The 16,233-nt window shown below is 37.0% G+C and overlaps 1 protein-coding gene across 2 annotated transcripts in view; it reads left to right on the top strand.

The window, feature by feature from the left end:
• The window catches only part of PALS2 (protein associated with LIN7 2, MAGUK p55 family member), a 52,871-nt gene extending 40,927 nt beyond the window's left edge, over window positions 1–11,944 (top strand). For both annotated transcript variants that reach the window (XM_084206591.1, XM_084206592.1), the window contains exons 4-12: window positions 244–396; window positions 900–1,127; window positions 2,288–2,419; window positions 4,374–4,473; window positions 4,988–5,056; window positions 6,034–6,195; window positions 8,715–8,917; window positions 9,338–9,466; window positions 11,761–11,944. In XM_084206591.1, coding sequence (XP_084062717.1) covers window positions 244–396; window positions 900–1,127; window positions 2,288–2,419; window positions 4,374–4,473; window positions 4,988–5,056; window positions 6,034–6,195; window positions 8,715–8,917; window positions 9,338–9,466; window positions 11,761–11,937 — 1,353 coding nt within the window. In that variant the 3' untranslated portion in view covers window positions 11,938–11,944. The remainder of the gene's footprint in view (window positions 1–243; window positions 397–899; window positions 1,128–2,287; window positions 2,420–4,373; window positions 4,474–4,987; window positions 5,057–6,033; window positions 6,196–8,714; window positions 8,918–9,337; window positions 9,467–11,760) is intronic.
• The last annotated feature ends 4,289 nt before the right edge of the window (window positions 11,945–16,233 follow it).

The raw sequence follows: 16,233 nt of genomic DNA, 5'->3' as shown, positions 1-16,233 counted from the left end.
TTAGTTACATTTCTCCTATATTTCCTTAAAAAGCAGCATTTTTATGTACAAGATAGGATATTTGCCAAGGCAATAGGCTTATCAGTTCATGTGAGCACTTACCATTTTTGCTTTATTTCATGTGAAGTAAGAGTATTATGACCTGATCCCAAAAGGACAGATTCAGTGGTTATTCAGCGCTAAATCCTTTCACAAACAGTTATTTCATGACTTTAAAAAAGATTTTTTTCTGTTCCTTTGCAGTCACTCTTGGAAGCACATGATATTGTGGCTTCAAAATGTTATGATTCCCCTCCTTCTAGCCCAGAAGTCAATAATTCTTCAGTGAACAACCAGGTTGTTCCAGTAGATGCTATTCGTATCCTTGGAATTCACAAAAGAGCAGGAGAGCCACTGGTAAGTAATTGAGGGTGAGTGTGCCTTTAAAGTGCTAGCGAAAATGTTTGCACGTACCTGATTTCTTTCATTATGTTTTAATTATTGTCATTATGTTGTGTAATTTAATGGGTGATAAGCTCAGTATTGAGAGGTTGAAATGGGAAGATACTTTCATGTACTCTATCCCATTCTCTCCAAGAAGTAATGGGATAGTAATTAGGCAGTCACTGGGCTGAATGACTGCTGGCATAACTGACTAACCAACATCTTGATATGAGATGACGGGATTGCATGCCATCAAGAACAACAGTAATTTTTCTGTCATATGAAAACCTTGTGTGAAAGCACTTCTGTGTCACCTGACGCCTCTCTGTATCAGGAGCTCTAACACTATAGTAGCTGTAACTGTTTTCATTGGAGTGTGTGCAATATCCCACAGCTGTGTATTTGTGCTTGAGGTAATGGCAAAATGAAACTGAAATTCAGACTGTGGTAAACTGGGTGTCATGTACCTCTTTCAGGGAGTCACGTTCAGAGTGGAGAACAACGATCTGGTAATAGCCCGAATTCTTCATGGAGGAATGATAGATCGGCAAGGTCTTCTGCATGTAGGGGACATTATTAAAGAGGTGAACGGCCATGAAGTTGGAAACAATCCAAAAGAATTGCAAGAACTGCTGAAAAATATCAGTGGAAGTGTCACCTTGAAAATTCTCCCCAGCTACAGAGACGCTGTCATTCCTCAACAGGTCAGCAGCACATTTCTGATGATTCTGTGAAAAGAACTTCTGCTTAGTACTTTATTGTGTAAGATTCCCTAAGATTCTGGATTGCACATATTTTGATTATTTTGTGAATATAATGCTTGGAGAAAGAGTAAAATGTAGATACATGTATTTACCTTTAATTACATTTTAGAAATGAGTTTATTCACCTAATATGACTACCTAAAAAACTCGAAGTGTCTAAAATTGTTAGGCTTTTGTATGCTACATATAAAGCACTTTTTTTTAACCTTAAGTGACCTCTGATGACCTGACCACAATCACACTTCATGCAGTGAAGTGTGTGTGTGTTTATAACGTGGTTAGTGTCAAAATAATCAGTTTATTATGAATTCAGAAATGTATTTAATTCAACAGACAAGCTTTTGAACTCTCTGACTTTGGTGGGAACTTGGATGGTGGCTGTTCCTTGTCTTTTTGTTGTTTCTGTAGGCTGTCAATTTCTCCATGGCAGAAGTGACTTCCTGAACTAAATCAGAGCCTTTGAAACACCCTGTAAGATGCTCCTTCAAGTAGTGTGTCTTAATGCCTGTGACTAACAGGCTGTGCTTCCACTGAGTAGAGGCTGAGGGAATGTACTCTATTGAGGCAGGTGCAGGGCTTCCTTTGCTCCCCAGCCTGGTACAAAGAGAGTCAAAGATGTTTTCAGTTCAGTCAGCAACCTACTGTTTCTTCCCCTGCATCAAATTTGAGTCTTAAGCAGCTGCGTCTCCTGTTATTTTTGCCATGAACTCAGTGTTTTAAAAGCAATTCTTAAGATTCTACGAGCCTAAATACAGTGCTCACATTCCAATAATTTGTTTGTATTTTTAAATAATTAAAAGTCAGAATTCTAATTGAGTTGTATACACTGAAATGCAAGAAGGAGCATTTTGTAATACCATGTCCAAATGGAACAGATTTTTTTATTTTTATCATGAAGCTACTTCAGCCAAGGTTTGCACCATTGATTATTCTGTCCCAGTTGGTGAATAACTTTTTCCCCCTAGATTGTATTTTACGTGCCAAATGCAACTTGGATCATGTCAAGGTTTTTATGCTGTAGGTAAAGACATTATTTCAGTTTGACAGATAGATTAGTCAGAATGTATTTTATAATGCTTGTTACCTTTTACACATTACAGGTTTTTGTGAAATGTCATTTTGATTATAATCCGTATAATGACAACCTCATCCCATGCAAAGAAGCAGGTTTGAAATTTTCTAAAGGAGAAATTCTTCAGATTGTAAACCGGGAAGATCCAAATTGGTGGCAGGTTGGTAAAAAGATTAAACTAATTAAAATAACAAACTGAAAACCATCAGTATGTGCCTTAAACTCTTTAAATTTATGATCTACTTCCATTTAACAATAGATATATGAAAAAAATATTTACACTGCAATCCAATTTCAAGCTAATATAAAGATATGAAGTTGAAATACTAAAGGAAAAGGAATATTTTAAATTGTATATGTAACATTCATTTTACTGTTAGTTGTGTTTATTTGTCTTTGTTCTTGTAGCATAAGCCTGGACGTTCCTACATATAAATTTAAGGTGGACAATTTTTAGAAAAAAAGTCTTAGTTTGACTATAATTATGGTAAGCCTTCCCTGACAGCAACTATGGGAGACATGGACCCCTTCCTGAGTGCTCAGAGATACAAAGAGAGAAATTAATCATGTGGGTTTGAAGGGGTGAGAATAGCTGTTTGGAGAGGCTGTATGTTTTATTTCTACAGTGGTGGTCAGTGTCTGTGAGCTGGGTATCATGCATGCTCATAGTCACAGTGTTTGGCACTATTTCAAATATTAACAGTTCATCCTGCTTTAAGGTGGTATTTCTACATTCAGTCCTTCAGTAGAAATGTAATCCAGTGCTTATGCTATGTTTATTTTTTCCAAGACATGATGCACAGAATTAAACGTTATTAGTGCGTCTGAAAATGGGACAAGTGAACTTCTAAGACCCTTTTCTCAACCGAGATCCTCAAAACTGGCAAAGAGTGTAGCTTTATTAATTTCCCCTTCGACCCCTACATTGCTCACCCTTTGCAAGGTAACAAGCAGAAGAGAGCCAGACACTACCTGAGAACAAGATATATGACTTCTTTAAAAGCAACAGAAATATTCCAATATACCTAAGCAGCTGCTGAATTTTGTTGCTTCTCAGTGACAGTAATAACAGAAAGACAATAAAAAGTGAGGAAAGGCTGAAAATTTATTGCTGCCAGTTTAATTAGTTTCAGAAGTAGACACTCCAAAATTCTGGAGGAATTTGATGTTTAGCTCTCATGCTGACTTCTGTATTGCCTTTCAAACTCTCCAGTTGTAACTTGTGGGAGTCCAGGAGAAATAAATCTTCAACACTCAATCTGGCAAAATTGAAATGTGTTAAATCAGTATAGCATATTGCTATGCACATCATGCCCCAGGAAAAAGAAGTTTAGTTTTTCCTCATGCTTTCTAGAAATGCTAGACTCTTAATGAAACCTTCATACTGTAAAAAATCAGTTACTCATAGATAAAAGCATACAAGTTGAAAAGCAAACATCTCCTGTCAGCAGAAGAAGGATTTATTGTAAGCAAAAAATTTATGGAGAATTAAACACTTCATAACTGTGTTTGTGTATGTTAAGCTTGCTGAGAATTGAGCTTGCCATGAAATTATTTTATAGAGAATTTTAGCCAGTTCATTACTGGGAATACTTAGCTTACGAAGATTTTAAATCTGTAGATGCTTAGTGCAAAAAGCTTGAAGGCATGATTAGGGATGTGTTACTGGCATTCACTGGGAAATGACAGTTAATAAACTGCACTGAAACCTATTTGGAGCAGCTCAAGAATATAAAATAAATATACTGTATACTAGAAAATCTTGAGTTTTGTCACCTTAGACTTCAGTGTCTGGAGCCAGAGAATTCTACTTGGGAATTTTATGCCAAAGTTTTATGGCTGGAGGAGCTTACTACGTAATGGGAACCAGTAATGACACTTGGATTTATTTTACTTAAGTTTTCTGAATTTTTATACTCAATAGCAGGACACCATTCCTGTAAAGGAGAATTTTAATATTTACATCTGATTCTGAATTTTTTAGTCTCAGTAGTAAATGTATCAACACTCACCACTGAGAAACTAGCAGTGAGGAAGTCAGTCAACACCATGTTGATGAGATAAATGCTTCTTGCCAGTTAAATATAATCATTTGTTTGTTTGTTTTTCCCCAGGCTAGTCATGTCAAAGAAGGAGGAAGTGCAGGTCTAATTCCTAGCCAGTTCCTAGAAGAGAAGAGAAAGGCTTTTGTTAGGAGGGACTGGGACAACTCAGGTGAGATTTAGTACATTTCAGGAGTAGATTTTGCTCCGACTCCATTTGTTTTGCTTTTCCTGCCTTCATAAATAATAGAAAAACTGCTGTGTGAGATTGCACAGATTATTGTGAAATGCTGAATTTTATATTTTGGCTTTTGATGAAGGACAAAGGGTGAAGTCTCTGTTTAGTGTTCAAAGATACATTAATCAGTTTTGCCACCTGGTGCTGAAAAGCTGAATGAGGTGGGACAGGCAGTGTGCACTTTTTAAAAATTTTTCTTATGGTATGCACTGAAAGTTAATAAGCTAAACATGAATTTTTCAACTGCTTTCTTTTCTGGGAAAATAATTTTTTCTGTGTTCAGTTCTTCCTGTACCATTTTGTAAATAGATGTAATTTCTTGCCCTAGGATATATACAATTCTACAGTAATCCTTATAAATGTATTGATCTAAAATTTCATTTAGTCATATAAATAAGCTTTGGAAATTAACGGAAATTGTGAGTTCATCTAGTTTTTTTATTTCTAGGGCCTTTCTGTGGAACAATAAGCAGCAAAAAAAAGAAAAAGATGATGTATCTCACTACAAGAAATGCAGGTATCTCTTAATACTACGTGAAAGTCAAAGTTCTTTAGGCGTCAAAACTTGCAGAGTGTAGTGTATCCAAAGCTAAAGATTTGCAGTAAAATATTTGATTATAAGTTTGATAGATCAGATAGTTTTTATGGTTCAAAAACAATAGTGACCAGTGCAGACATGGCTGTGCTGAGTACATCATTTGGTGAGTGGAAATCAGAGAAAAACTGGGTGTTAAGAAAATAAAGTGAAATGTTTATTGCCAGTGGGCTGAGAGGATGTGATTTTTCATTTCTGTTCAGCACTGGTGAGGCCACTCCTAAGAATACTGGGCACCTCCCCAGTGCAAGGGAGATGTGGACATACAAAGGTGTTGAAGGGACTGGAGCATCTCACCCATGAGAAAAAGTTGTGACAGCTGGGAATGTTCAATCTGGAGAGGAGGAGGCTCAGGGCAGGTCTCAGCAATGTGTACAAATACTTGAAGGGAAGGGAGCTGGGTGGGCTTTTTGCAGAGTAGCCCAGTGACAGGGCAAGAGCCAACAAGCAACACAGGCTCTGAACATCAGAAAACACCTTTTCCACTGTGAGGGTGACTGAGCACTGGCACAGGTTATCCACAGAGGTTGTGGAGTTGGCTCCCCTAGAAATACTCAACAAGTGTCTGAATGTGGTCCTGGGCGTTGGGGTGGACCAGAGGTCTTCCAGAGGTACCTTCCAACCTCAACCATCCCATGATTCTGTGGAAGTAAACACAGACTTTCTGCTTGTAAGTAAAAGAGAGAACCTGACTTTATGCTGTCCATGGAGAAATAACTATTTTATTCCCAAACCAATTTAAAGCTAGAAGTCTTGTGTCAAACTTACTGCCCTCTGAGTACTGTTTATATTCACATATATTCACATTTATCTGTTGATAAATAGCAGGACTACTTAAGTTTTTTTTTTCTTACAGCCCCGAGTGTGTATTAAAGTTTTTTGTACATTTCTCAATGTAGAATTTGATCGCCATGAAATCCAGATATATGAGGAAGTAGCCAAAATGCCTCCTTTTCAGAGGAAAACCCTGGTCTTGATTGGGGCCCAAGGAGTGGGGCGAAGGAGTTTGAAGAACAGGTTTATTGTGCTGAATCCTACTAGATTTGGAACTACAGTGCCATGTAAGTTGTCAGCATTCCTTTTATAATATACTTTGATTAACTGGAAAGTATGGGATGTTTATCCTTGTGATTCAGTGTAGGAGTGATTTTGTCAGAGCATAAAAATTGTATAGAGTGGGAAAACAAAAGGCTCTTCCTGTTTTCAGAAAACTGAACTAACATATGACCATGAAGACATTTGTAACTAGCACTTAAATGGTACTGATGCTGCAGAGTACCGGTTTTTGTCTGTGCAGTATTTCAGTCTGGGTTTCCTCAGTGTCAGCCACCATCCATTACTGAGGTGATTCCATGAGTTCCCAGTAGCCTTCTGAAATGAACGGCCAGTGGAGTTCCTCAGGTCTGCCTTTTAGTTTTCCTCATGTGGACTAGGCATTATAAATTGTTGCTTTAGTTTAGAAATGTAGGGAAAAGCAGCAAACTTCCAATAAAACTGAAGTAAGTGTTTACGATCTCCAAGATTTGTATGACTGTATTTTAATATATTTAGCCTTAAGCACATGATCTTTCATTTTCCCCCCTATAAATAGCAGGAAAAAACCCTTATTTTACCTGAAGCATGTTTTCTTGCCTTTCTTTCAGATACTTTGCTCATTAACCTTTTTTTTTTAACTCCTCCCTCTTGTTTGGCTGGTGACCAGAGAAGCCCACTCTAGCTACATTATTATTCTCCTGACATGTGCTTTTCAGGATTTCAAAAACTGTCTGTTCCCTTCTCTTTCCAGTGGGCAAGAAATAGATCTGATAATAATAGGAGGAGGGACGGGTCTGAAAGATTAATTGTGTGAGATGAGAGAGCCAGTCTCGCTCATTTGCTGAATCTCTAGCATCAGAACTGGCCAGGGCACTTAAAATTGGTTGGTGGACCTGATAATATGGTTGACTTCTCAGTGTTACTTTTTAAAAGAAATCTTCTCTTGGGAATTCTATTATTTTATATTGATGAAATAGTAAGAGGCTTTTTATGGCTTCTAAAATTCTTGTTCTATTTCAAAAAAGCCTTCAGAATTACTTATTTCTCTATAATGCTATATAGATGCTTGAATATATGTAAGTAATGCGGGACAGTTGTTGAACATTCTTCAAAGGCATAACAGTAAACTTTTCCCAATCTAATAATCTAATCATGCACATGCAATACCCATTTTATTGTATACAGAACATCTTCTCGGCTTTGGATTTTAAGTGGGATAATTAGTAAACTTTGTTGGTCTTCTATTAGAAGAAAATTCTCCAGGTTATTAATAAACAGATTTATTAGGATGTGTTTTGGGAGGTGGTAAATGGATGAAGTTGATCCACTGCTCTACAGGGAGAATCATGTTCTTGGTGTTGAGTTTTAATCCAGCATGTGGTGCTGTGGTTTTTCTTCAGTATAGATAACTGAACTGTTAAATCATCTCCTAGCTCTAAGATGTTAAAGTTTACTCTCCAAAATTAATTGGAAACTGATATGTGATTCTTTTTAATGTGTTGTATTAACCACTATAGTTTTAATCTTTCCATAGAATCTTGACTAAAACTAGATGTTGTAGTAATATATTTATTCTTAACAGCTTCAGAGGATCATTTTTCCTGGCACTTGTGTTTTCTATAAGATTGAAGTGGATAGGAATTACTGAAAGGGAAAGATTGCTTTCCACTTGTCTCAAGAAGTTGCACCAAGTGATGATAGAAGAATTACCAAAGAATGCACTGACTGTTAGGTTTAATATGTTCTAGAGTTCAAATCTAATTAAGTAAAAGTAGCAGGTAGTTAATATGGTGATAGGGCAGCAAAGCCAGTAATAATATGATGTTATATTTTATTTTGCTTTTTTTAAAATTTTATTTTTACTCTTTAGCTTAAGTAATGTCTGTACTGCACAGTGGTGTAGCCAATACCCAAGACAATTGATAGTGATTTACTCAAATACTGGCTTTGATCTTTCTGCAAGGAATTTACCTTGCTTTAAAAGGGAAGTTGTCCTGGAAAGCAGCATTAGCTGGCCTCCACTAAGATTCTGCTGTGGTGGCTGGCCTGCTTCTGATATTTAAGCTAACTTTTTTTATAGCTAGGTCAGATAATTCCACCCTGAACAACAGGACAGAGAGCAAAGCTTTTGGGGGTGCGATTGGGCAGATCTTGTTGTGCTCAGCTGTTTTCAGAAGTACATTTGGCATTTGAGAGTTAAACTTCCATTTGATTTCCAAGTCACTTAAATAAGTATTTTATTCAGTGAATACTTAAAAAGATTACATGAATAAGTATTGTATATGGTGTGAAGGAGTAGACAAAGGAAACAGGCAAATGGGTGGGTAAGCACCATATAGGAAGTAGTATAAATAAAGGGAACAGGAGGGGCTGTGCTCAGTTCTAAAATTGATGTAGAATGAAGAATAAAGCTGTACATGGAGCAATTACACCTGTATAACAATGTGTATTATAGTCTCCCTACTTAACAGACAGTCCAGCTTCATATTTATATTTCAAATATAAAATGAAAACATTCAATTTATGTTTTTAATTTTTTGTTTAGTTACTTCACGGAAGCCAAGGGATGATGAAAAAGATGGGCAAGCATACAGATTTGTGTCACGAGCTGAAATGGAGACGGATATTAAAGCTGGTAGATACTTAGAGCATGGAGAATATGAAGGAAATCTTTATGGCACCAAAATTGATTCCATCCTTGAAGTTGTTCAGACAGGAAGGACCTGCATCTTGGATGTAAATCCACAGGTATATGATTTATAATGTTTTTATTATAACAAGTGTGGGATTATAATGTTGAAGAGGTGAAGAGAGATGCCTTCAAATTTAAAGGCTTCTTATCTGGTTTCAAGGTTACAATTATCAATTGGATTCTTGTTTGTGGCACTTACTTAGAATGGCTTAGAAAGATGGAAAAAACCCAACTTAAATTCTATGTGAAAGAGGAGTCTTGCAGAGTAATAAATAATCTTTTTAGCCAAGAAAAGAATGATGCTGAGCATTTCAAAAGGTAGTGTAGGAATTTCCAAAATAGAAATAAGAATCTTCACTTATGTATTGATGCCCATCCTAACAGATGAGTTTTGTGTTGTCCCTTAAGTAATGGGGAGATATGGTGAGTCACTCTCAAACTTTGGTGGTGGTGTTTTTTTTTTCCTTTGCTTTTAGGCTCTAAAAATACTGAGGACTTCAGAATTCATGCCCTATGTGGTGTTTATTGCTGCTCCAGAGTTGGAGACTTTGCGAGCTATGCACAAGGCTGTGGTAGATGCTGGAATTACAACCAAACTTCTCACTGTAAGCGGATGATTTCCTATTTAGTTTTCTTTGAACAAAATGTTCTTAGATTTTTTTGAAATTCTTTGCCATTCATTTTAGGTGGAATTTGTTCTGAAACTAATGTCTCTAAGAAAAGTTAGACAAGACTTTTGCTGATTACTTAGTAGAAGTTAATCAAATACTATGTATAAGGAAGATTGTTTCTTTCTTAAAAATAGACCTCTTATGGAGGAGTGTTGATTACAAAAATTACTTGTAATGTGCACTTTGATTATTTGCAGCAGATGGTAGATATTTCATGGTGACAATTGTTCTTTTATGCAGATGTCTTTCCTTAACTTTCCCATCTCCCTCCCCACCCAAATTTTTGTTCCTGTTTGTCTTAATAATATGTGTGTGCTTGAAAAATGGAATCTATAATGCTTGGGAAAGATATTGCAGCTTGTGTCAAAAAAGGTAAAAGCAAAAACCTCACTAACCACCAAACCATCCAAAACCCCCCCAAAACAAAACACAAAAAAACCCAAGAATGCAGGCTGTCCTTGTTTTCACTGCAGCAGCAGCATGTGCTGCACTGGGAGTGGCTGACAGCTGCTGGAATAAGAAGCATTGAACAACTTTCTCTGAAGTTGCTTGGATTTGTCATATAAAGTGAAGTGGCATTAGATCTTCCCTCCTTTTCTTAGACTATGTGTAGCAGAGGGAAGTAAGACGATTCCTCTAGTGCAACAAAGTATAAATATTCTGTGTGGGCATGAACTTTCCCAGCTTCAGGAGAAAAGCAAAAAAAGCCAGATTGAGCAGTTCAACTTCCCCAACAGAGAAAAGCTGTGTTTTGCTGATGGCTCATAATGATAGTGCTGCAGCTTCATAGGAGTATCTTGAATAAATGCTGACAGGGCATTCAAAGCTATAAAATGGGGGGGAGGGGTTGGTTAGTATTTCCACTAAATGACTGTATAATTTTTAGTCATGAGTTCTGGTTATTATGCATTCTAGTATCTCTGTGGATGCCTAGTCATCCCTCTTTCCTGCCCAAAATGAACCCTGAATTTTATGGTGCATAAACAAGAAGGCAAGGTTAAAACTGTCCAGACAAGTATAAAAATAATTTCCTGCACTTCCTAATATTTGATTCCCTAAGGGACATCTTTGCCTCTGTATTACTTCGTACGAATAATAAAGAGGTTCGTTAAATTTCAGATATGCATTCATGTGTCTTTACAGATTCTGCATTGCATCCCTGCACATGTATATGGAGTATGATTTGCTATTTCATATTTTGTGCTTCCTGAACAAATGAAAAACAAATGTCATTTAAAGTATTACAGTTTGCTTGTTAGTAGACCTGGTTGTATGTATTTCTAGCATCCTAACCCATTCCATTACAAAAAGTCTGGCTCTTGGGGTCGTACATTTACTTGTTTCCTTCATTCACTGTGAAGGAAAGGCTATTGACAAACTTAGTTTTTCATTTTGGCTTTTATATTGACAGCTGTATCAGGACTTGTAAATATTGAAATAATTCTTGCAAAGGGAGACAAATCTCATAACTACTTCCAAAAAAATTGATGTTGTGCAAAAATTGAGAGGAGCTTTTAAAGAATGTAGCACTAGCAAAACATGAAAACGTGCTCAAAAGGCACTTTATAAAGGCTTCATCATGTAGGAATATAAATTTCCTGCATATTTTGCAGCTCATGTCAGGACTACAGTAATGTATCAGTACTTCAAAAACGAGAGACTAATGACAGGTGAGCTAGGCTGAAATGTTGTTTCTAAAAGCCATAAGGTATTCTAGAGCTTTATTCTTCTAGAAATTGTCTTTCATTTCATCCTAATTTAAAATCTTAGATTTTTGGTGTCTTCTGTGGAAATAAAAGGGACACAAATATATTTGCAAAACTGATTGACTCAGTCATTCCTAAAGCATTAATTTTATTCTGGTTGGATCATCAGTTGCCCTTACAAAGTGTTTAACTGCTCCTGGTACACACCAGCCCAAGTTCACGTGCTTCTATTGATTCTCTTCAAAATTGCAAGATTGGCAAACATTTGCTTGCCATATTTAACATTATTGACACCTCTCAGAACTTTTTCAGCCCTTTCAACGTATTTTAGCTCAATCTCTGTGTGAATTTATGATAAATGAAAGCTTCCTTTATTTTTGAAATGTATGCGGTGTCTAGCTTTAAATAGTTGCAGTATGTACTGAAGGGATCTTCTTCTGCATCTAAAAGGGTTTGCCAAGTCCTATCTTTAAATCTTTAGTGAGATTTAGATTCACTGATCCTTAAAAATCTCTTGCCCAGGACACTGATCTGAAAAAAACAGTGGATGAGAGCGCCCGGATCCAGCGAGCCTACAACCACTACTTTGACCTGACCATTGTAAATGACAACCTGGACAAAGCCTTCGAGAAGCTGCAGACGGCCATCGAGAGACTGAGGCTGGAGCCCCAGTGGGTCCCCATCAGCTGGGTCTATTGAGTGTTCCAGAGGGAGCTTCAGTAACAAATAAAGTCAGCTGCAGCAAATGTGACGTGTAGATACTGATGATAACCTACAGCACCTGTGCATTTTTACTCTGTGTATATTCAAAAGTACACTGTTCTGAATTTTTATAAAAATGTTGAAGAGAAAGTGTACTTAAATATGTAATTTATTTTAATTTTTCTAACTTTTTACAGATAACCTTTCTATTCATATCACATGAAGGAAATGCGTTTAAGCATTTTTCTATGTTTTGATTTAGTATCTTTGCCTTTTTCATCTAAGAAACTTTCATTCACTTTAACATTTACATCTTGGTCTTACATTTTCACTGTGATTAAAAAAAGGATACTTGAAACAATTTTTGTAAAATTTGTTAATGTCAGTGTTTAACTGATCAAAAGTCTATAGCTCTTATTAGGAAAGAACACTAATTTCTTCGAGTTTTTTTTCTTCTTCAAAAAAATAATAATTTCATGGGAGCAGAATTTTAAATATTAAAAGCAGTAACAAAAACACAGGTCCATTGCTCCAGCTGCTTTCAGCTTAATGTTGGTGCATTCCTGATGATTCAAAAGTTCTGGATATCTCTTGATTTAGATAACTTTTGTGTAGATTCCCTTATATCTGTCTCCTAAAATAACATAGAGCAATACCTTGCAAGCTGCTTATTATGCTTTCTTGGGAGCCAACCTGTTCGCCCATTACAGTTGAAGTACTGACATTAGAAAGTCATACGCAAGGTAATTCAGTGCAATTTGAATAATGGTGAAGTAGCTTGAGAGAGAACCTGATAATGTGGAGCCTTGTAGGTGACACTTAATGTTTAGGACTATTTATTCACCCTTGTGAAAACACATTGCTTTAAAAAAAAGTTTAAAAAAAAGACATTTTTTTTCCTTAGGACATCGTTCTGTATTTGTGTAGTGATCTGTGGCTTCATTTCCTGTGATGTCTAGATGGGTTCTAAATTATCTTTTAAATATTTGTGTGTGATCAACTGCTGTATTTTGAGTGTTGTGTAATGGCATTTCTGTGCTTTTTCTTACATCGTTTTTAATTGCATTTTTCATTAGATAGCTTGTGAATTGGAAGCTTACTGCTAAAAAGCAATGTTGTTTATAGCTTTTTTTGTTTACAGTGTATTTCCTTTTTAGTGACAATTCTCCCCTCAGTACGCTCATTGATATAATTCATATTAGGTTAGGTTCAGGTTCATTGATCAAAACTTAAGCTGATGTAAATTAATGAGAACAGAAGGAAAATACAGCTTGTTGCTCAGATGAGCTCTTTTTGTGACCATGTTTTATATGACACTGTCAGCTGTTGTATATAGTCACATTCACCATCATATACTGGGTTAGGTGTCTAAACTGAAGTCATCTGTTTAATTCCTCTTCCATCTGGTGACAGGCACCTGGCTTCTGGATTCCTTTTCAACACCAAAGTGTGACCTGGAATGCTATCAAAAGGCATCTTCCTCAGAACTATTTCTGGAGGAAGACAGGCTTAGGCGCTGTAAAACAGCATTGATTCCTGTGGCTCTCAAAAGACTTTTATGTGCACAAGGAAAAGAAAAAATTGAGTGGATGTAGTAGGGGAAAACTGTTTAAAAAAACCTCAAAACACCTGTATGCAACAGATGGTTTTTACACAGCCTGTGAAGTTGGTTGTTGTGGGGGAAGAGGGACAGAGGAGACTTGAAATCCCAGTGTGTGTGTGTGTGTGGAAAATGTTAGTTAAACTTGCGTGCAGCACAGGAGATCTTCTTGGCTCTTAATACTGAGATTTCAAAGTGTCTTTCAGAGGGAATATGAAATTCTCGAAGGAAAATTTGTACCACTGCTTTTTTATTGTTATGCTTTCCAGGATGTGTTTTCTCTGTTTTTTTTTAAGTTTGGCAGAGCTCTCAGTTGTGGCACCAGCATGGGACTTGTAGTTTTCTTTCCCAGGAGACATGTTCTGTGATCCTGTTGCTCAGAGGCTGCTTTGAGAAGTGGATGGAGTGTGGTGTGTAGCAGCAAATGATAGCAGGGCTGTTGCTTGGCTATTTCAGTGGTTTGCTTCTGGCACTCTGTGCTGAATATGGCTGAACTGTGTTTGTGTATTTTGTCATGGGAGACCTCCATATGGTGTAAATAAGATATGCTGTCTGGACAGATAAGATGCCTTTTCATTATGAGTTAGAAATATACCCTTATTTCTGATGCCAAAAGTGGGCTGAGTTCACTCTTCCCCAATGAATGGAATGAGAAGATTCTTCAGTTTACACACCTCAGTACTTCATATTGCATACATCACTAATTTTCATCTTTTTTCTGTAAATTTACTGAACCAAACACATGAAACACAGCCACCGAGGTATAGTCAGGAAAGCTTCTCTCTGCTCATTGTTTCCATCCCAGGGAGAATACTGTCAAGAGAGTCTCCCTAGTTAGCAATCTCTAGAATAGTCATGTATTTACTAAAGCCTAGAACTTTAATATTTGCTCAGGTTCACGGTGTGGGTTTAAGTCAGGAGGTGGAATGTTGTGGCTGAGCTTTGGGTGGTGGCGGTGTAGATGGCAGTGAGCAATTCTGCAGTTCAGTTCTGGAGCAGTAAGAGAAGGTAGGTGACTCTTGGGTTGGCACAAAGATCGTGTGGAAATAACTGCAGGTCTGATTTGGTTTTCTGTGTGCCAGGCTGGTGGGGGGAAAACAACCCAAACCCAAACACCACACCCCTTGCATCTGTTTGTTAAATCTTGAGTGTTCCCACTGGATTGTTTAATGGTGAGAGGGGGAGAGAGATTGCTTTGTTTCTTCCTGGTAGTTTTGGGTTTTGGCACAGTCAGATTTTCATCAGATACTTTGCTTAGTTTGTCACCACCTGTTAGAATGACTGGAATGAGAATAACAGGTACTATTTTTTAAAAAGAATGTTCTTGGAAGTTCTTGAAACGTTGGTGTTTCAGTCACATCCACAGCAGTGACGGTCCCTACCTGCCAGGGTGTGCTGCATCAGCTGTCGGGCAGGGGCCTGTACATTGTGCAATTAGGGAAGACACTATGAGAGGCTTATTTTGAGCACGAAAAACATTTCATAAAGCACCTACTTGGAGTATTTTGGAGGAGTTAAAATAACTGGGATTTCATGTTATTCTGTACTAAACATTCATTTTCCAGATACTAACAGGAAAACTTTACATTGACTGTTAAAGAGTACAATAGGTGTGTCTGAGCGAGGTGAAGATGCTGCTAAATGTTTAAGATATGTGGTATGTATCACAAGATAAATATTTAAGTAGTTTAGAAAAGTAAATTATCAAATAGTTGTCTGTGTATATGTATGTGGATGGTAAAACAAAAAATGCTCATGTTGGTTATCACACTACTAAGCTACCACGACTTAATCCAGAAAATGTTACCTGCATGTGAGACTTTAGAACTGGTACACTTCTCTACCTGGTTTATTGTGTTTACTAATGTATATTTTTCTAAATATACAGATATTTCAATCTAAAAAAAAAAAATCTATATTTATCTGTAATTTTTATCTGTTTTGGACAGTGCATGAGGTGCTGTAAAATTCTGTACATATAGAGACTTATAGAAGAAACACTGTAGTTGCCCCGTGAATGAAAAGTTATACGTAGAAGTACAGTCAGTATGCCAAGACATGTAAGTTATTTCCCTGAATTCACCAAAAATTCACTTAAGCGTGCACCAATCTCAACTCTCCTGTAAATACTGTGGTGCATTGTGTACCCAGGTGATGACCTTGCTGTCTCTAAGTGTTATAGCAGGTCTGCTTTAGGTTCTGCATCAAGATGCAGTCCAAGTTTAGTGGGATAATTATAATGGAATACATCATCTTGCATAGATTTATAAAGGTCCTTCAAAATGTTCTGCAAACCTTTGCAACTAAGGTAAACATGGAGCAGAAGCACAGATCTTTGTAGGCAAGAAAAATCAAGTTCATAACCAACGCAGTATCTGTGGCTTGGGCTGTGTTCTCAGCTCAGGGCAGCTCTTTGTACTTAGTTGTACAAAAGCTTTGTGGAGCAGGATGGCAGATCAGCTCATCGCTTTTGAATTTGTGTTTATATAAACTGTCACATCTTGGCTGAGCTCAAATTGTGACATTTGTTCCTTCATCCTCTCTACTTGCTGCATTTTCTAAAATCATACCTAAGTGACTTGCTTACAAATTGCCTGCAGCTCAGTGCTCAGGAAGTCACCTGGGTTTGGTTTTGTTTTTTCAAGAGGGTGATTCACATAAGAAATAGGAAACTTCTTTCTCTTTATAACACA

Source organism: Fringilla coelebs (genome assembly GCF_963513975.1).
Source record: "Fringilla coelebs genome assembly, chromosome: 1".
In the NCBI taxonomy this organism is placed as follows: Eukaryota; Metazoa; Chordata; class Aves; order Passeriformes; family Fringillidae; genus Fringilla; species Fringilla coelebs.
This window is presented reverse-complemented; position numbering and strand designations above follow the sequence as displayed.